A 17,938-nucleotide genomic window follows, 5' to 3' on the forward strand; every position below is an offset into this window, starting at 1 on the left:
ATTTTTATTTATATAGATATTCGTTAAATGTTAATGTTTGTGTGAATTAATATAGTATGAGAACCAGATGGTCTGTATGGCTTATGGGCCATTCATTTGTACACTGGGCCATGTGGAGAGCAGTTCATCGGCCGCTTGGCATTCATTCTTTGCACTGCCTTAGTAATAGAGGGATGTGTTGATTTCAGTTATTGTCAGTGTTAAGACATCACTTAGCCAGTAGGCTGTGACCAAATATATTAATTGTACATTTGGGAGGGACTGATTTAGTACAATGGACTTGTAAGCAGAGAATTAGAGCAGTTATAAAAGATTTTATGGTTATTTTGAAATCTCTTCCCAAATTGATTCTCTGCTGGTCTGATGTAATTCCCAGTCATTGTTTCAGAGATCAAAAAAGATGGACCAGAGGGCTTATTAAGGTTAATAGACAAATTGGGAAATGGGTGGTAAGCATAGGGGGCAGACGGATTAAGCATGATTGGGTAGATAGGGAATGTGTTGGTCTATATCAGAATGATGACACGCATTTGTCCGAATCTGGAATTGATTTGTTGTTGAATGATTTTCAAGAAACTTTAGAACAAAGAATTACACTTTAGGAATTTTTTTTGTACATGCTCCAACTTTAGAGGGGGGTGGTACAGGGTAGACAGGTCTCCCTGTGCCTATGGCAGGTACCTGAGCCATAAAATGTTGATTTCTAATGATTTAATCCTCATCCTTATGCAATCTGCCTGATTGGCGAAGCGAAGGTGAGGGTGGCAAAGGACTGCAGGGAACCTAATGAGGATATTACGGGAGCTTCCCCAGTTATTAGTATGGCAGGGGGGCTTATGGCCCTCTAATGGTATTGGAGGTGTTTGAGTTGGCTAATTGGCTGGAAGAGCTGCTTTGCTAATAACATGGCAAGTGGTTAAATGTATACTGGCTTGTTATAGATTGTGTCTCAAATAAAATGATGGCTCTGTTTCAATAAAGCTGCAGCCTAATTTATTACAAACATTTGTGTTGTGTGTATTTTGTTATTATTAATGAGAGAACCTGGCATAAGCATTCTATGGGATGTATCTGTTAATTTGTTTAAATTCATATAAACTAGATTTTTATGAAACTGAAAAGCCTTTTCATTAGTAAAATACTAGGGCAACATTATTGGCTGTTTTTGTCTTAGAACCAGATATAGACTAGACAACTAAAATGTTTTCTTTTTTGAGCTAAGCAAACATATTTTTTTTGGTCATAATGTTGCCTTATTTCCTGATTTTTCTAGAGCTATGCAACCAAGGCATAAAGTTGCTCTTGAGAAGATTCAAGAAACTTTGGCCTTGGTTGCAACTTTTGAGTTTCCATGTAAATGTGTCATTAAGCTAAGAAATGCCAAAAATGTTTTTTGTGACTCAGAGCAACTGGAATTTTTTTTGCAAAATAAAGGCAATCCTAATAAGTAGTCTGTCTCAGGTTAAAATCTATTATTACTGAATTTATTGCATCTTGAAATTTCCTTTTCATTTCATTTGTAGATTTTCCTTTGTTTGATCCCCCCAAATGAAGTCTAAGTTTTGGATATTATGATTCTTTATATATTGGTTCTTTTAACATTTTTCTATCCATAGTTTTCCATTATCAAGATTGCCTTGGTGTAAAATTGTATAAATAAAATAAATTTTGAAAATACTTAAATGTGAATATATATGGAATATACTATCTCTCTCTTTCTCTCTCTCTATATATATAGATAGATATATACACACATACATATATACATACACACTGAAGTATTTTTACTAACAAAAGGCTGTTCAGTTTCATGAAAACTAGGAGGTTTGTATTACAAATCATGCTAACATATGAAAAATATATTTCATTCACTTGTTCTTTAAAAAAATTAATTGGGTAAGCATGTGCCAAAGCATCCATTTGGTGAGCTCTCTTTGTAAAGAGTCCAGTTTGAAATAACTTGGATGTTTTGTTCTATGTATTGGATTTTCTTTTATGATTTCATTTTTTGTGAATTTTTTTTTCACTTTATTCAGTTTACTTTGTTTCTCTGAATCATTTTTATTTGTCCCATGGAATTTCTCTGCTTTTTACTACTTACTTGTATCACAGGGAACATAGATTCAAATTTTCCATGGGTATAGAATCACACTATTTGAATGGCAAAAGTACAAATTATTTGTGCAAAAGCCTGAATCGTCTTTTATGCCATATTCAGTTGCAGTATAACAAAATATATATACTCTCAGCAAACGTTTCTTATCAGGGAAGGATTTAACAGAATACAACCCATCTGAAAAGTAAGTAGTTTATGGTTGTTTTAAATTTCTACGCCCTCATCTCCCAAAACAAATTTGTAATCACATTTTACTGTACTTTTGCTATTCTCTCTTCTCTTCACATAACTTCAATAACATTTTTAGCATATATTTTCAGTCTGTATTGTATAATCATAATAATTTATACAAGTCACATATTTCCTGAACTGGCAAATATACTACTTTTAGATGAATAATAGGTCAGATATCACAGTCATTATTTACCATTTTAATGGTAGTAAATAGACTAGAAGTCAAAATAAAAATCTCTTAGCACTTTTGATTCCTCTTATGAACATTCTCCTACAAACCCCGAAAGAAAACCAATAACTGAATAAACCGCCTTAGATATTTTTCTGTGACTAAGAAACAGTCTGTGTAACATATCAAGTCATGCTCATACACTATTTGTCCAAGAAGTGATTCCAGCCACAAATCAAATACTTAATGTATTCTTACCTGTACTAGATTCCACCCCTTGAGAGATTCGGCAATGATAGAAGTAACGGATGGGCATACTCCACCAAAAACCATCAGGTGATTAGGTCCATATTTTATCGCATCATAGAACGCTTTCAGCCCTTTTGCATTGTCACACTAAAAAGAAAAAAGGAGGAATGATTAATTTTTAAAAACATGTTTGCATCAAATTATTAAGTCATTAAATCACAATTGCAAAGTTAAATGCATGGGTTTGGAAATGTATTTATTTTAAAAACATCAGTTCCACTTACATTGCTCTACTTTCATAACCTAACTCTGCATTCAAGGCAGTGGTTACAATAGAAAGTAGATTTTGCAAACTGTGGCAGAGACTTGGCTAGATACTTAAAAGACTCAGGGCACGGGACCATGGGGTTCAAGTCTATATAATCCTTGCCCCCCCCCAAGATTTTGATAATTAAATTCAACAATGACAATCAGCTACCCTCCATTCCTGTTTCCCCCCCATCCCTATCCTTACCAAGATACTAGTGTTACTGAGCTCCTGCTGGTCTTATAGGTACAATTTTAAAAATCATCACCTATCACACTAGAAGACTAACAAAAGGCTGTACAATCCAAGGGGATTCACTGTACTGGTTGATTCTTATACTATCAATGATGTGCTGTCAATTTTTTTTCAAGGTGCTCTCACCAGCACTGTTCCACTTCATAAGGCACTCACAAAATGTTTCCACCCTCCACCACCAATCTCCGTATAATAATATATAACTGTGCAGAGAACATACAATAACTTAACACCAACAATTAGATTTCAATCATGGGATCCTTAGCAAATTCTGAAATCTTTTACCGGATTAGCATACAAATTATCTAAAACTATTTTCAAACCATATAGATCCCTTCTTCAGATGTCACATCATCATTATTCATATCTGAAGAAAGGGCCTATTTGTCTTGATAGCTCATATACAGTATTTCTGGAGAATACTGACATATATACAATAAAAGTAATCACTGAATGCAGAAAATCCATATAATAAATGAATGTTTAGACAGAGTGTAATATAAGATATTTTAACTAAATAAAATTCAGTTTACTCCAGAAGCAATAAACCCCTAGGTCACTGTGTTACATCAGTGGTTCTCAACCTTTTTCCCATCGTGACATATCTGACAGGCCTTGCTCACATGTGTGACACACTGCTCATTACAATTCACGGCGGAAATAAAAAGTAAAGGTCCGGTAATTATTTTTATTGTTTAAAATGACACAAGGAAAAGATATGTATTCTGTCTGAACAGAAATTGCATAAATAGTAAACATCCCACACCAAAACAGCACCAATTTCCAGCACTTAAACAGCAACCACCTTACCTAAGAAAAGACAACACTGAAAATATTACACCAGGCCTTAAGACACCAATATATCTCCTATTAGGAAAACAGACCAAGTCAGGCTGCTTTAGAGCCCTACATAGAAACTACATGCCAGCAGAAAACTTCACCTAAATCACATGTGCTGACCCTCACTTAACAAAGAATAAAGAGAAAAAAACGCATAACTAGAAGCATGCAGAAAAAACTGAATTGGAAACTGCAAAAAGCCAGAGTCTCTGTATGCAGGGTAATAAAGGAAAAAAGAAACATCACCCATCCTTATAAAACAAATCAAGAAATATAAAATCAGTAGCAGTAAAACCATAGTAACAAAAAGAACAGATTATTTCGAAACAGCTGATGAGTGGAATATCCATTAATTAAAACTCATATAAAACATTTCTAGATACCAATAAAATATTTCCAAATAGCAGACACAAAGACCCAGTAATGAATAATAAGGATACAAACATTTTTTTGCTCTGCATACCTGGGAACATTTGATATCCAGGTGTCCTGAGATTGTTTTGAATTAGCAGGAGGAGGGGTGATTTGCTTGGAAATTTCTCCTCTCTCTCAGTCACATACCAGCACTCTCTCTCATACTGGCTCTCAATTACACATCTATACACACATGCTCTCAGTTACTCACATATACACATGCTTTTTCTCTCACTTATATAGGCTCTTAATTACACATTTACACACATGCTATCTATCTTTTCACGCTTACACACACAGGCTTTCAATCAGACATATACATGCTGTATTTTTCTCTCACACACAGACTCTCATTCATGTGCTTATAAACATGCTCTCTCTCTTTCTCTCGTTTACACACAGGCTCTCAATCACATACTCAGATGCTCCCTCACCTAAACCAGCTCTCAATCACACACAGACACACATGCTCTCTCTCTTTCTCTCATTTACACACAGGCTCTCAATCACATACTCAGATGCTCCCTCACATAAACCAGCTTCCAATCAGACACACATGCTCTCTCTTTCTCTCATTTACACACAGGCTCTCAATCACATACTGACATGCTCTCTCACCTAAACCAGCTCTCAATCACACACAGACACACATGCTCTCTCTCTTATACACACAGGGATAGATTTTAACAGGGTTACACACATAAGTTACGCGCATAACGCTTTCAAAACCCCCCTGCGCGCGATGAGCCTATTTTGCATAGGCTCGGCAGCGCGCGCATGCCCTGGGACGCGTGTAAGTCCCGGGGCTTTGCTAGGGGGGGCGTGTCGGGGGCGGCACAACGTTCGGGGCATTCCGGGGGGGTGTCGGGGGCGTTTCGGGGGCATGGCTGAGGCCTCCGAAATCGCTCCCGGGCCGGGGAATCGCGCGGCGGGGGCCGATCGGCGAGCAGGCTAACTTTCACGATAAGGGTAGGGGGGTGTAGATAGGGCTGGGGGGGGGGGGTGGGTTAGGTAGGTAAAGGGAGGGGAAGGTGGGGGGAGGCTGAAGGAAAGTTCCCTCTGAGGCCGCTCCGATTTTTGGAGGGAACGGGCAGCGCACGCAAGGTGCACAAATGTGCACCCCCTTGCGCGCGCCGACCCCAGATTTTATAAGATACGCGCGGCTACGTGCGTATCTTATAAAATCCGGCGTACTTTTGTTTGCGCCTGGTGCGCGAACAAAAGTACGAGCGGGCGTACATTTATAAAATCCACCCCACAGGCTCTTAATCATACATACACATGATCTCTCTCACACACAAAGGATCTCAATCATACACACATACTCTTTCACACAAACAGGTTTTCAATCACAAAATTACACATACAGGTTCCCAATCGTAAACTTACATTCATGCTCTCTCTCTCACAGTCAGGCTCTCAATCACAGACATACTCTCTTTCACATATACAGGCTCTCTCACTCACACACATACACACACAGGATCTCAAACACACATGCTTGCTTGCTCGGTCACTCTCTCTCTCCCTCTCTCCCTCCCCAGAACTAGCGGCAACACGAGCCTCCTCCCAACCCTAACCTCCTTCATTTTCAGCCCTCACGGAGAAAGGAGTCCCATCGGCCGTGGGGGTTGACGTTCTTCTTCATTTTTGTGCGACCGCACTGCTCATTCCTCAGGCCGCGCCTCTTTTCTGTTCTTTGGGTCAACACTGACCACACTAGCATGGTCTCTTCTTCCCACACACGCACCTGCTGCTCACCACTTCCTCTTCCGGGGCGCGGGGTGGGGGGGGCAAGAAGAAGAGACCATGCCAGTGCCGCTAACTCCAGCTGTTCTGCCGTGTTCCGCCCAGGCTGACAGCATTTTAAGCCTAGGCGGAGGAGGACGGGGAGCAGCTGGGTCAGCGGGGGACCGGGAAGTGTGGCGACACACCTGCGTGTTCTTAGCGACACACTGGTGGGTCACGACACACCATTTGAGAACCACTCTTCTAATCCCTAAAATCAAAATAAAATGCTTTTTTCTACCTATTTTATCTGGATAAGGTTTTTTTTTTATTTGTCTTGGTCCCTTTTTCCTGATTTCCTCTTGCCCAGGGGCAGGCATAACTTGCGAGCGACGGATGGTTGTCGGTGCACCATCCCCCGCCATGGCGGCTGTTCCGGAGGCCTCTGTCACGCCCCCGGAATGCCCCTGGGGCCGGCACGCCGCCCATGCCCCCGACCCCGGACCGCCCCTTTTTCGAAGCCCCGGGACATACGTGTGTCCCGGGCCTTGCGCATGCCACCGAACCTATGCAAGATAGGCTCGGCGCGCGCAGGGGCAGCTTGGGGCAGCTTTTTGGGGTTACGCATGTAACCCTTTGAAAATCTGCCCCATTGCTTGGTAATTTTATGATGGGCTACTTTCTTATCTATCCATGCCATTTGCATGACCATAAACATTTTCAAGTTCCACAAATGTATAGTAGGCACTTCCTCCTCTACTCATGTAGCAAGGATACACTTATGTGCCAACATCAGCACTAGGTGTAAAAATTTCTCATAAGCCTGGAACTGCTATGTTAATCTAACACATCTCCTAATACTACAGATTCACCTGTATAATGAATCTTAATCTTTGTAAGTAACTCAATCACTAATAATACGGCGTCCCGCAACAAGCCAATTTTTTGACATACCAGGAAGTGATGTAATAATGTGCCATTTGCAGATTTACATTTTACACACCATGGGGAGAAAGCTAGTTTCATATGATAAAGTTTTACATCCTCAATAAAGGCATGATGCAGCAGCTTTTGCTGCATTTCCCGATTAGTCTCTTTAATAAAAAGTTAGAGGGGTTTGAAATATCCTTTGAGACGCTCCAAGAAAACCTCAACAGTCAATTCCCTGCTCCAATAGTTACAAAGTAAGTCCAAGTGACCAGGTTGAAGGTACTTTTTGCAGTTTGTGCCATTGAGAAATAAAATTATTCTGAACAGCCATGTCTCAAATTTCCTTTGTAAAGGAACATTCCACTGCACATTTTGATCAGACCACTTCAAAGATATCAAGTAGTCTCAGGCTTGAAGGAAAGCAAAGAAGTGTGTGTTTGGCACCTGATATTTCTCATGCAAGAATTCAAAGGAAAGACAACTTAATTTCCACTTCAAAGAGTTCCCCAACATGTCTCAGGCCATGCTCAATCCAAAAATCATTAATTTTCTTATATTCTATACTGGGGCAAAATCTTTATTTCCAAGCAAAGGTAGCAGTAAAAATTTATGAGTATCTAAATCCCATTGACCCCCCGAAGCCACAGCTACTCCCTCTCCAGTCTTTATCACTTCCTCCCTTCCCTTCCATTTATCTTTTCCTTTCATCTAACTTTCCTTTATTTCTCTTTTCTGCCTCAAAATATTTCCATCACTTCACTCCTGGATATCATCCTTCCTTCTCTCTCATTCTTCTTCCATCCTTCATCTCTCACTCTCCACTGTTCCAACATTTCACTTCTCCAACCCTTATCTCTACTTCTTCACTCAGTTTTCATCAACTCTCACTGGGTAGTTTCCCCCATCAATCTCCTGCTGACTCCCTTCTTCCCAACAGTCACCCCAACTCACTTCTCCCCACCACCACCATCACCACCCCACATCATCTCCACACCTTCTCATTTCTTGCAACCATTTCATTATGATTATATTCTCTGATCCCCTCCAATTTCTCTCCCTCACTTCATCATACCCACTCTGACTCCCTCACCTCCAATTATCCCCTCCCATACTTCTCCCTATCACCCTCTCTCTGATACTCCTGCCATTCCCTTGCATATTTTTCTCTCTGCACCCCTTCCCCCAGCATATATACCACGTTCTCCTATCTGGCTCTATATCATCATCTATCATAGGTGCATCCCCATTCTGCGTTGAGCTCTCACACACCAATCCTCAACATTCCTTTTCTTTCTCTCTCTCAAACATGTTCTCCTCCCAATCACTACCTCTACTTCCCTCTCATACCTTCCAACTGCATCATTTATTTATTTAAAACTTTTATATACCGACATTCATTTGCATATCTCATTGGTTTACAATTAATGGGAATTAATCAAACAACGTGCTTTTAGGAAAGGGAAAAATTAAAGTTACATATAATAGGGAGAAGAAGGAACAAGATAGGAGGATTAGAGGAAAGAAAGGGTCCAGTGGACTTAAGGAGGGCCATTAAATAAGAGATTGAGAGAAAAAATTAATTATATACAAACTTCTGTATTGCATATAAACCAAACAAAAATTCACCGGAAGTTAGACTTAGGGAGTGGAGACTATTGGGAGCGAGAGGGATGGGGGTTTTTATGTATAGGACTGTTTAAACAGCCAAGTTTTTAGATTTGTTTTGAAAGTTTTTGTACAGTGTTCTAGGCGTAGTTCGGGTGGTATGGAGTTCCATAGAGTAGGTCCTGCTATGGAGAAGGTCCGTTCTTTGGTGGAGATGTGGTGGGAGAGTTTGTGAGAGGGTGTAGACAGGAATCCTTTATAGGCAGTTCTGGTGGGTCTGTTGGATGTATGGTAGTGCACAGAGTCATTAAGCCAATGAATATTCTGGTTGTGTAGAGTTTTGTGGATAGTTGTGAGGATCTTGTGAAGTATTCTGGAGGGGATCAGAAGCCAATGGAGATCTCTGAGTATTGGCGATATATGATCTGTTCTGCGGGAGTTGGTGAGGATTCTAGCAGCTGCATTTTGCAGCATTTGAAGCGGTTTGAGAGAGATTGCGGGATGGCCTAGGAGCAGGGAGTTGCAGTAATCAATCTTGCTAAATAAAGTGGCTTGAAGAACTGTTCGGAAGTCATTGTGATGGAGGAGGGGGTCTTAGTTTCTTAATCCCTGTAGTTTGTAGAAGCAATCCTTAGTGGTGTTGTTGATAAATGTTTTAAAGTTTAGATGGCTGTCAAGAATGACCCCTAGATCTCTGATGTGATGTGGAAAGGAGGAGGGTTGGTCAGGGGAGAAGAGGTTATGGTGACCAGGGAAGATGAGAAGTAGCTCTGTTTTTGTAGTGTTTAGGGCGAGGTTAAGATTAGTTAGGAGGCGGATGATGGAGGTGAGGCAATTGTCCCAGGTCTTGAGGGCTTTAGGTAGGGATTCCTTGATGGGGATGAGTATTTGGACATCATCCGCATAGATATAATGTGTTAGGCCGAGGTCTGCAAGGAGTTGGCAAAGGGGTAGTAGATATACGTTGAAGAGTGTAGGGGAGAGGGAGGAACCTTGTGGAAACCCACGGGTTAGGTTAATAAGGTTAGATTCATGGGTGCCAATTTTGGCCTTATAGTACCTATTGCTGAGGAAGAATTTAAACCAGATGAGGGCCATTCCAGAGATACCTATTTCAGAGAGGCGAACGATTAGTATGTTGTGGTTGACAGTGTCGAATGCGGCAGAGCATGGCTAAGATGTAAGACTGGCCATTGTCGAGTCCTTTGAGTAGAGTATCGAAGAGGGATATTAAGAGAGTTTCCGTTTTGAAGAACTTACAGAAGCCGTATTGAGATGTGAGTAAGGTGTTGTGTTTTTCTAGGTGGTCCGTAAGTTGTAGGTTGACCAACCTTTCCATAAGTTTAGCCAGGAACGGGAAGTTGGAGATAGGTCGGAAGTTTGAAGGGTCAGCTGGGTCCAAGTTCGATTTCTTTAAAATGGGTTTGAGGGTGGCTTGTTTCCAGGCAGTGGGAACTTGTTCGAGGGAGAGAGAGCAGTTAATGATTTCTGAGAAAGGCTTGGCAATGATTTCAGGGATGGAAAGAAGTGCTTTTGTAGAGATGGCGTCCTCTGGGTGAGAGGAAGGTTTCATTTTCTTTAGGAGTGTTGCTATCTCCGAAGCAGAGGTAGGTTCGAAAGAATTGAATGAGATGTTTGGGTTTTTTTGGGTGGTGTGGGGTTGGGGGGTGTAGGGTGGGAATCATGTCATAAGCTTATCCACTTTGTTGTGGAAAAAGAGTGCTAGTTCGTTACATTTATTGATAGCTTCATTCTCTACGAAAAGGGGAGATGTTATATTAGTGAGGCTCGAGACAAAGGAGAAGAGGGCTTTGGCATTAAATTGGTAGTTGTGGATTTTTTGGGCATAGAAATCTTTTTTGTTTTTTTGGATTGTAGTTCTGTAAGAATGGAGAGTGAGTTTATAAGTAGCTAGCAGGGTGGGAGAAGAATCCTTGGGCCATTTCTTTTCTCTGGTTCACTTCTCCCCATTAACACTTATAGCTTTCTGTTACCCTCCCCCACTCTATCACCTTTAGTTCTGTCCCTGTCCTTCCCCCTTCACCACCTCGGCTCTCTCACATACAGCTTCAAACACCACCTCAGACTCACCTCCACCCCAACACCACTTCTGACTCTCTTCAACCCCATCACCACCTCTGGCTTTCTTTCATAGACTCTCTCCATCTGGCTCTCTCTCACACACCATTACCACAAGTTCTTTTGCACGCCCTCCCCAGATTTTTTGTCCCATGCACCCTCCTACCCTGGCTCTCTCTTATCATCTCAGATAGCTCAAGTTAGCAATGTTGTTTTCAGGGAGATGGAGAGGAAAGCACATTCACCACCTCTTCCCATGCTTTCACCAACATTTAACCCTCCTCATGCTACCTCCAGCATTCAACCTCTTTATTTCCCAAAATTCATTGCCCTTTTGATCACAGGCTCTGGCTGTATCTCTGTCCGGTCCAGGCTCTCTAATCTAGTTGAAATTTGCAAACAGGGTGGGAGAGAATGAATCTAGAGGATACATCAAAACAGAAAATAATAGCTCTGCTCCCTTGTCCAGGCCCTCCCTTCCTGTTTCTCCCACTTGCTACCTGCAGAGTCTGCTCCAGTCTCACCTCTCTCCTCCTGTGGGGACAGGAGGGAGGTGATTCTGAAGCAGATACTACAGAGAAGAAGACAATTACTTTGCTCCCATTTCTAGCCCTATCCTTCCTGTTCCCTGTATGCTCCCTAGAGGCAAGGAACTAGAGCAATAAACAGAAAAGTTGTTTGAAATTTGAGGTACTAGTCAATAGATATGGGGCAGAAGACATGAGTGCCCATGGCTAGTTATGCCCCGGCTGTGAGATATAAAATCCAATTTTATTGTTTTGTTGCTCATTTAGTCTTATTCATATGATCAGTATGTCACTCCTATGGGGGTAATTTTATAACAGAATGCATAAGTTAGCCAGCAAATGAATGAAAAAATTACACTAATTTTCAAAGCAGACATGCATAAGTCCGCTTTGAAAATTAATCCACCAAATTTACCCCACACAGGACTACATCTGCTATTATGTGCTTGGAAATTTTTCAGGAAATGTAAAAGTACGCACGATAAGTCCAAGCTCTTCCCCAACCCTGTCCCCAAGAGGATTACTGCTCAGGCAGTGCATGCATAGGCTCACCAGCATATTAAATGGCCAATTTTGTAAAAGACCCAAAAGTAAGTTACAAACAATCAATTAAATAGCAGAGAAACATTAATTCCAAGTGGTCAAATATTTATTGAAAAATATATAACCATAAGAACATAAGAAATTGCCATGCTGGGTCAGACCAAGGGTTCAACAAGCCCAGCATCCTGTTTCTAGCAGAGGCCAAACCAGGCCACAAGAACCTGGCAAGTACCCAAACACTAAGATCCCATGCTACTGATGCCAGTAATAGCAGAGGCCATTCCCTAAGTCTACTTGATCAATAGCAGTTAATGGACTTCTCTTCCAAGAACTTATCCAAACCTTTTTTAAACATAGCTACACTAAGGGGCGGATTTTAAAAGGGTTACGCGCATAGGCTCGGCGGTGCGCGTAAGTCCTGGGGCTTTACTAGGGGGCGTGCCGGGGGCGGAGCAACATTTGGGGCATTCCAGGGGGCGTTCCAAGGGGGGTGGTGCCGGCCCGGGGGCGTTCCGGGGGGGTGTGGCCGAGGCCTCTGGACCATCCCCCGGGTCGGGTGATGGCACGCCAGCGGGCCACCGGCACGCGCGAGTTATGCCTGCCTCAAGCAGGCCCTCCTCAAGCAAGCGTAACTTTTGCGATAAAGGTAGGGGGGGGTTAGATAGGGCTGGGGGGGTGGGTTAGGGAGGGGAAGGTGGGGGGAGGCAGAAGGAAAGTTCCCTCCGAGGCCGCTCCGATTTCAGAGCGGCCTCGGAGGGAACGAGCAGCACGCGCAGGGCTCGGCGCGCGCAAGTTGCCTTGACAATGCTTATGCTTTTTCCTATTTTATTCAGATGGATCCTTCTTCCAATTTTTGGAGGATATTTCTTTGGCTAAAATATCCTCTTTCACCTTACCTTTTAACCATGCCGGTAATCGTTTTACCTTCCTTCCACCTTTCTTAATGCATGGAATACATCTGGCCTGTGCGTCTAGGATTGTATTTTAAAACAATGTCCATGCCTGTTGACCACGTTTACCCTTTGCAGCTGCACCTTTCAGTTTTTTCTATTTTCCTCATTTTATCAAAGTTTCCCTTTTGAAAATTAAGTGTTAGAGCTATAGATTTACTTATTGTCCCCCTTCCAGTTATTAGTTTAAATTTTATCGTTATGATCACTATTGCCAAGTGGCCCCCATCACTCTCTCACCAAATTCTGCATTCCACTAAGAATTAAATGTAAAATAGCTCCCTCTCTCGTTGGTTCCTGAACCAATTGCTCCATGAAGCAGTCATCTATTACATCCAAGAACTTTATGTCTCTAGCAAGTCCTGATGTTACAGTTACCCAGTCAATATTGGGGAAATTGAAATCTCCCATTATTACTGCACTGCCAAATTGGTTATCTTCTCTGATTTATCTTAGCATTTCATCATCTTCTGACCATTTTGTCCAGATAGCATACTCCTATCACTATACTCTTACCCAACACACATGGCATTTCTCCCCATATAGATTCTATTGAGCATTTAGTCTCTTGTATGATCTTTATCCTGTTGGATTCTATACCCTCCCGGACATAAAGTGCCTCAACCCTACTGAGTTGATCCTCCCTATCATTGCAATTTAATTTGTACCCTGATATAGCACTGTCCTATTGCATATCCTCTTTCCACCAGGTCTCTATGATACCAATTATGTCAATCTCATCATTTACTGCTATACACTCTAACTCTCCCATCTTACTTCTTAGACTTCTGGCATTGGCATACAGACATTTCAAAGTGTGTATTTTGTTTGTATTAACAACCTGCTTTTCAGTTGATAAGGATAATTTGGAAATCTTTAGCTCAGGTGATATTTTACATATAGGCCCATGGACTACATTTGCTTTTATTGGAACCTTTCTGTTGGGATGCCCTAACTCTCCTGTTTCATTAGTATCCTTCAAGGATTCATTGCTCTGAACCATGCACTGCTGAGTGACTGTCAGCTTTCCCCCTTGTTCTAGTTTAAAAGCTGCTCTAGTGTCAGCGGCTTGGTTCCACTCTGGTTAAGGTGGAGCCCATCCTTTTGGAAATGTCTCCCCCTTCACCAAAGGTTTCCCCAGTTCCTTACAAAACTGAATCCCTCTTCCCTGCACCATCATCTCATCCATGCATTGAAATTCTGGAGTTCTGCCTGCCTCTGGGGACCTGCACATAGAACAGGAAGCATTTCAGAGAATGCCACCCTGGAGGTTCTGGATCTCAGCTTTCTACTTAAAATCCTAAATTTGGCTTCCAGAACCTCTCTCCCACATTTTCCTATGTTGTTGGTGCCCACATGTACCACCATAGCCAGCTCCTCCCCAGCACTGTCTATAATCCTATCTAGGTAACGCGTGAGATCTGCCACCTTCACACCAGGCAGGCAAGCTACCAGGCAGTCCTCAAGTCCACCAGCCACCCTGCTATCTACATTTCTATTAATCGAATCACCAACTATGATGACTGGCCTAACCCTTCCCTCCTGGCCAGTAGCCCTGGGAGACTTGTCCTCCATGTGAGATGACAATACAACACATGGAGAGCAGGTCCTTGCTACAGGATCATTTTCTGCTTTACCAGGGTGATGTTCTCCAACTGGGAGACCTTTCTGATCCAAGGCAGCACTAGGGCTGCCAGACTGGATTTGGGACTTGGCTACTACGTCCCTGAAGGTCTCATCAATGTACCTCTCTGTCTACCTCAGCTCCTCCAAGTCTTCCACTCTAGCCTCCAAGGATCAGACTCGTTCCATGAGAACCAGGAGCTATTTGCACCGAGTGCACACATAGGGGTAGATTTTTAAAAAAAGCGCGTTCGCATACTTTTGTTGGCGCACCAGGCGCAAACAAAAGTACGCTGGATTTTATAAGATACGCGCGTAGCTGCGCGTATCTTAGAAAATCCTGGATCGGCGCGCACAAGGCTGCCGATTTTGGGCAGCCGGAACGCGCCGGGCCGCGCAGCCTGCTTCCATTCCCTCCGAGGCCGCTCCGAAATCAGAGCGGCCTTGGAGGGAATTTTCTTTCGCCCTCCCCTCACCTTTCCCTCCCTTCCCCTACCTAACCCACGCCCCCCGACCCTATCTAAACCCCCCCACACCTTTATCCATGGATTTACGCCTCCCGGAGGGAGACGTAAATCCACGCGCGCCAGCGGGCTGCTGGCGCGCCGAGACCCGACCCAGGGGCAGTTCCGGAGGGCGCAGCCACGCCCCCGGAATGCCCCGGGCCGAAACCACGCCCCCGGACCCACCCCCAAAACGCCGCATTATTCGACCCCGCCCCCGACATGCCCCCTTCCGAAAACCCCGGGACCTATGCGCGTCCCGGGGCTCTGCGTGCGCCGGCGGCCTATGGAAAATAGGCGCGCCGGTGCGCAAGGCCCTGCTCGCGTAAATCCGGGCAGATTTACGCGAGCAAGGCTTTTAAAATGCACCCGATACAATCTCTCACCGGCGGATGAAAAATCATAAATGTGACACTCAATGCAAAAGACTGGAAAGCCCCCCTCTTGCTGCTGGACTGCTGCCTTCATGTTAATTTTGTTGAGTTCCTAGTTAAGTTTAGGATACTAAGGTAGTTGGAATTAGAGTACTTCAAATTTACAGGTATATTTACTAATTAATCTGTTAGTTAAGTTTAGGATACTAAGGGAGTAGGAATTAGAGTACTTTAAATTTACAGGTGAATTTACTAATTAATCATCTATAAGGGGATGATTACACTTTCAATAAGGGCTGGTACAATAATATGATTTAGATAAGAGCCCAATTGATTTTTAATGAGAAAGTGTCTCTTGCCTAAAAATCAAGGGTTGAGTTGGTGGGAAAGACAGACACTAGAATTAATTATCTCTGACTTGCTTATTATCTCAGACACACACAAACTCTAAAGAATATATCACACTATTTCACCTTTCTCCAAATTTTTATAAGTGCAAAGATTTCCCAAAGCTATACTTAACAATCCTCTTTAACCACCATTAAATTGATCTTCACTCAATTGAAAGGTTTGAGAAATGGCATGCACTTCCGGTCCTCTTCTACTGCAAAGGATATGGGGCCTCTGGAAGCTGGGGCTGTGGAATTCAATCCCTGGATTGCTTGCTGTGACCTCTGGACTCCTCTCCCGGGGGATGCTGGGAGCAGTATGCAGATGAGCCTTCCGGTCCTCTTCTACTGCAAAGGGTGTGGGGCCTCTGGAAGCTGGGGCTGTTGAATTCAATCCCTGGATTGCTTGCTGTGACCACTTGGAATAAATGTTTCTCCGCTATTTAATTGATTGTTTGTACGTTATTTTTGGACCTTTTCTGCATTGTCGAAACACACCTGCTGGCTTGATTACTATTTAGTATGTTTACTCATCGTTCCACACCTTATTGTGGCAATTTTGTAAAAGGTCATTTCTACAGATAAAACACTGTATTACTGGTTGAAAGGCCTTTGAAAAACAACATTCCTATGTATATTTTTTTTAGTAAAAAGTCTAACAATCTTATTATCAAGTCACCTTCAATCTTCAGATAATTTACTTTCTCAAATCATATTAGGGAAATCAGCAAGAGAGCTCGGAGTTTCTAGATTCTGACCTCTGCAAATTTCTTCATTTATTTGGACTCCTGCAGGTTGTTGTGACTAGATTTAAAAGTTAAAGACATTATTACTGTTTTATGATTAAAAGAAGCACCAGAAATTTCACAATTGGTGGTAACTTATGTCATACAAAAATGATAATGGTAGAGAAAAATGTTTTCAGATAAAAGTTAACAAGCAAAATGTTCTGGTTCCTAGTACTGTATTTACTAACAGGAAGCAACCATTTAAAAAAGAGTCTAGCAGTTTCTTTACCATTTTAGATTTTAATGACAAAAGCAGTTTTCAAAACTAGGCACACATTAAAAATGGGAGATACGTGCGTGGCAGGGCCGCGCACACGCCACAGGGATTTTCAAAGGCCTGCGCCTTTCAAAGGTATGCGCCAAAGAACAGATTAGATAAAAAGAGGCGGGCTCGGGCAGGGTCTGGGCGGGGCATGGGCAGGCCGGGACAGCACCATTAATTAAGCACAACCCCGCTGAAGCACAGGCTGGCAGCTGGCCGGCCTGCGCATCCTGCTACTGCTCTGTAGTGCAGGTAAGTTTTGAAACAAAAAAAACTAAGTTAGCTGGGTTTTAGGGGCGGATAGGGGAAAAGGGAGGCAGGCTAGCTAGGGGGTTTAGCGGACTAGGAGGGAACTGGGGAAAGGGCCTATCACATCGCCACAGACATCTTATAAAATCCCCCCCCCTTATGCGCGCCGATATAAAATCAAGCCAGCATGTGCACGCGGGTAGCAGATTTTATTCCCGCGCATGTTATAAATTGGCACATCCATGTGTACGCTCCAGGAACCATGCACACATGGACGCCCGTGCGCGGGTTTTAAAATTTACCTTGTATTTTATTATTTTTATGACACTTTCATTATATTCCAGAACAGTGTCAGTTTAATTCTGAGAACTGCAAAATCTATTGTTTTTTTCCTAGCTGATTTGGTTTTGCTGGTGCATAGAACATGTGTGCTTTTAGCATTTGAAATTGGTACTTAATTGTTCCCATCAAACTACTCACTAAGGGGTCGAATTTCCAGTCACTCGAATTAAGGAGTGGACTGGGAGGGAACATTCCAATTAAGGAGTGGACTGGGAGTGAATTTCCATACCTGGTAACTTTTGACTTCCAGTCACCCTGAGATTACCATGGATTAGTGGGGGGGCGAAGGGGGGGGGGGGAGACTGGGGGAGGGCAACTGCACAGTGGGACCGGATGCTCACAAATTTGCTCTCATAAATACTCTTACATGTTCACACTTACTTTCACTGCTCATTCTCTCACATTCTCACATGCCCATGTACACCTTTAGTTCTGCCATTCTCCCACCAACACACACATCAC

The 17,938-nt window shown here is 42.7% G+C and overlaps 1 protein-coding gene across 1 annotated transcript in view; it reads right to left on the reverse strand.

Moving 5' to 3' along the window:
* The window catches only part of GABBR2 (gamma-aminobutyric acid type B receptor subunit 2), a 2,655,237-nt gene that overhangs the window by 1,946,870 nt on the left and 690,429 nt on the right, over window positions 1-17,938 (reverse strand). The window contains 1 exon segment of the mRNA XM_029587103.1: window positions 2,778-2,915. Coding sequence (XP_029442963.1) covers window positions 2,778-2,915 — 138 coding nt within the window.

This window comes from Rhinatrema bivittatum, chromosome 2, assembly GCF_901001135.1.
Source record: "Rhinatrema bivittatum chromosome 2, aRhiBiv1.1, whole genome shotgun sequence".
NCBI lineage: Eukaryota > Metazoa > Chordata > Amphibia > Gymnophiona > Rhinatrematidae > Rhinatrema > Rhinatrema bivittatum.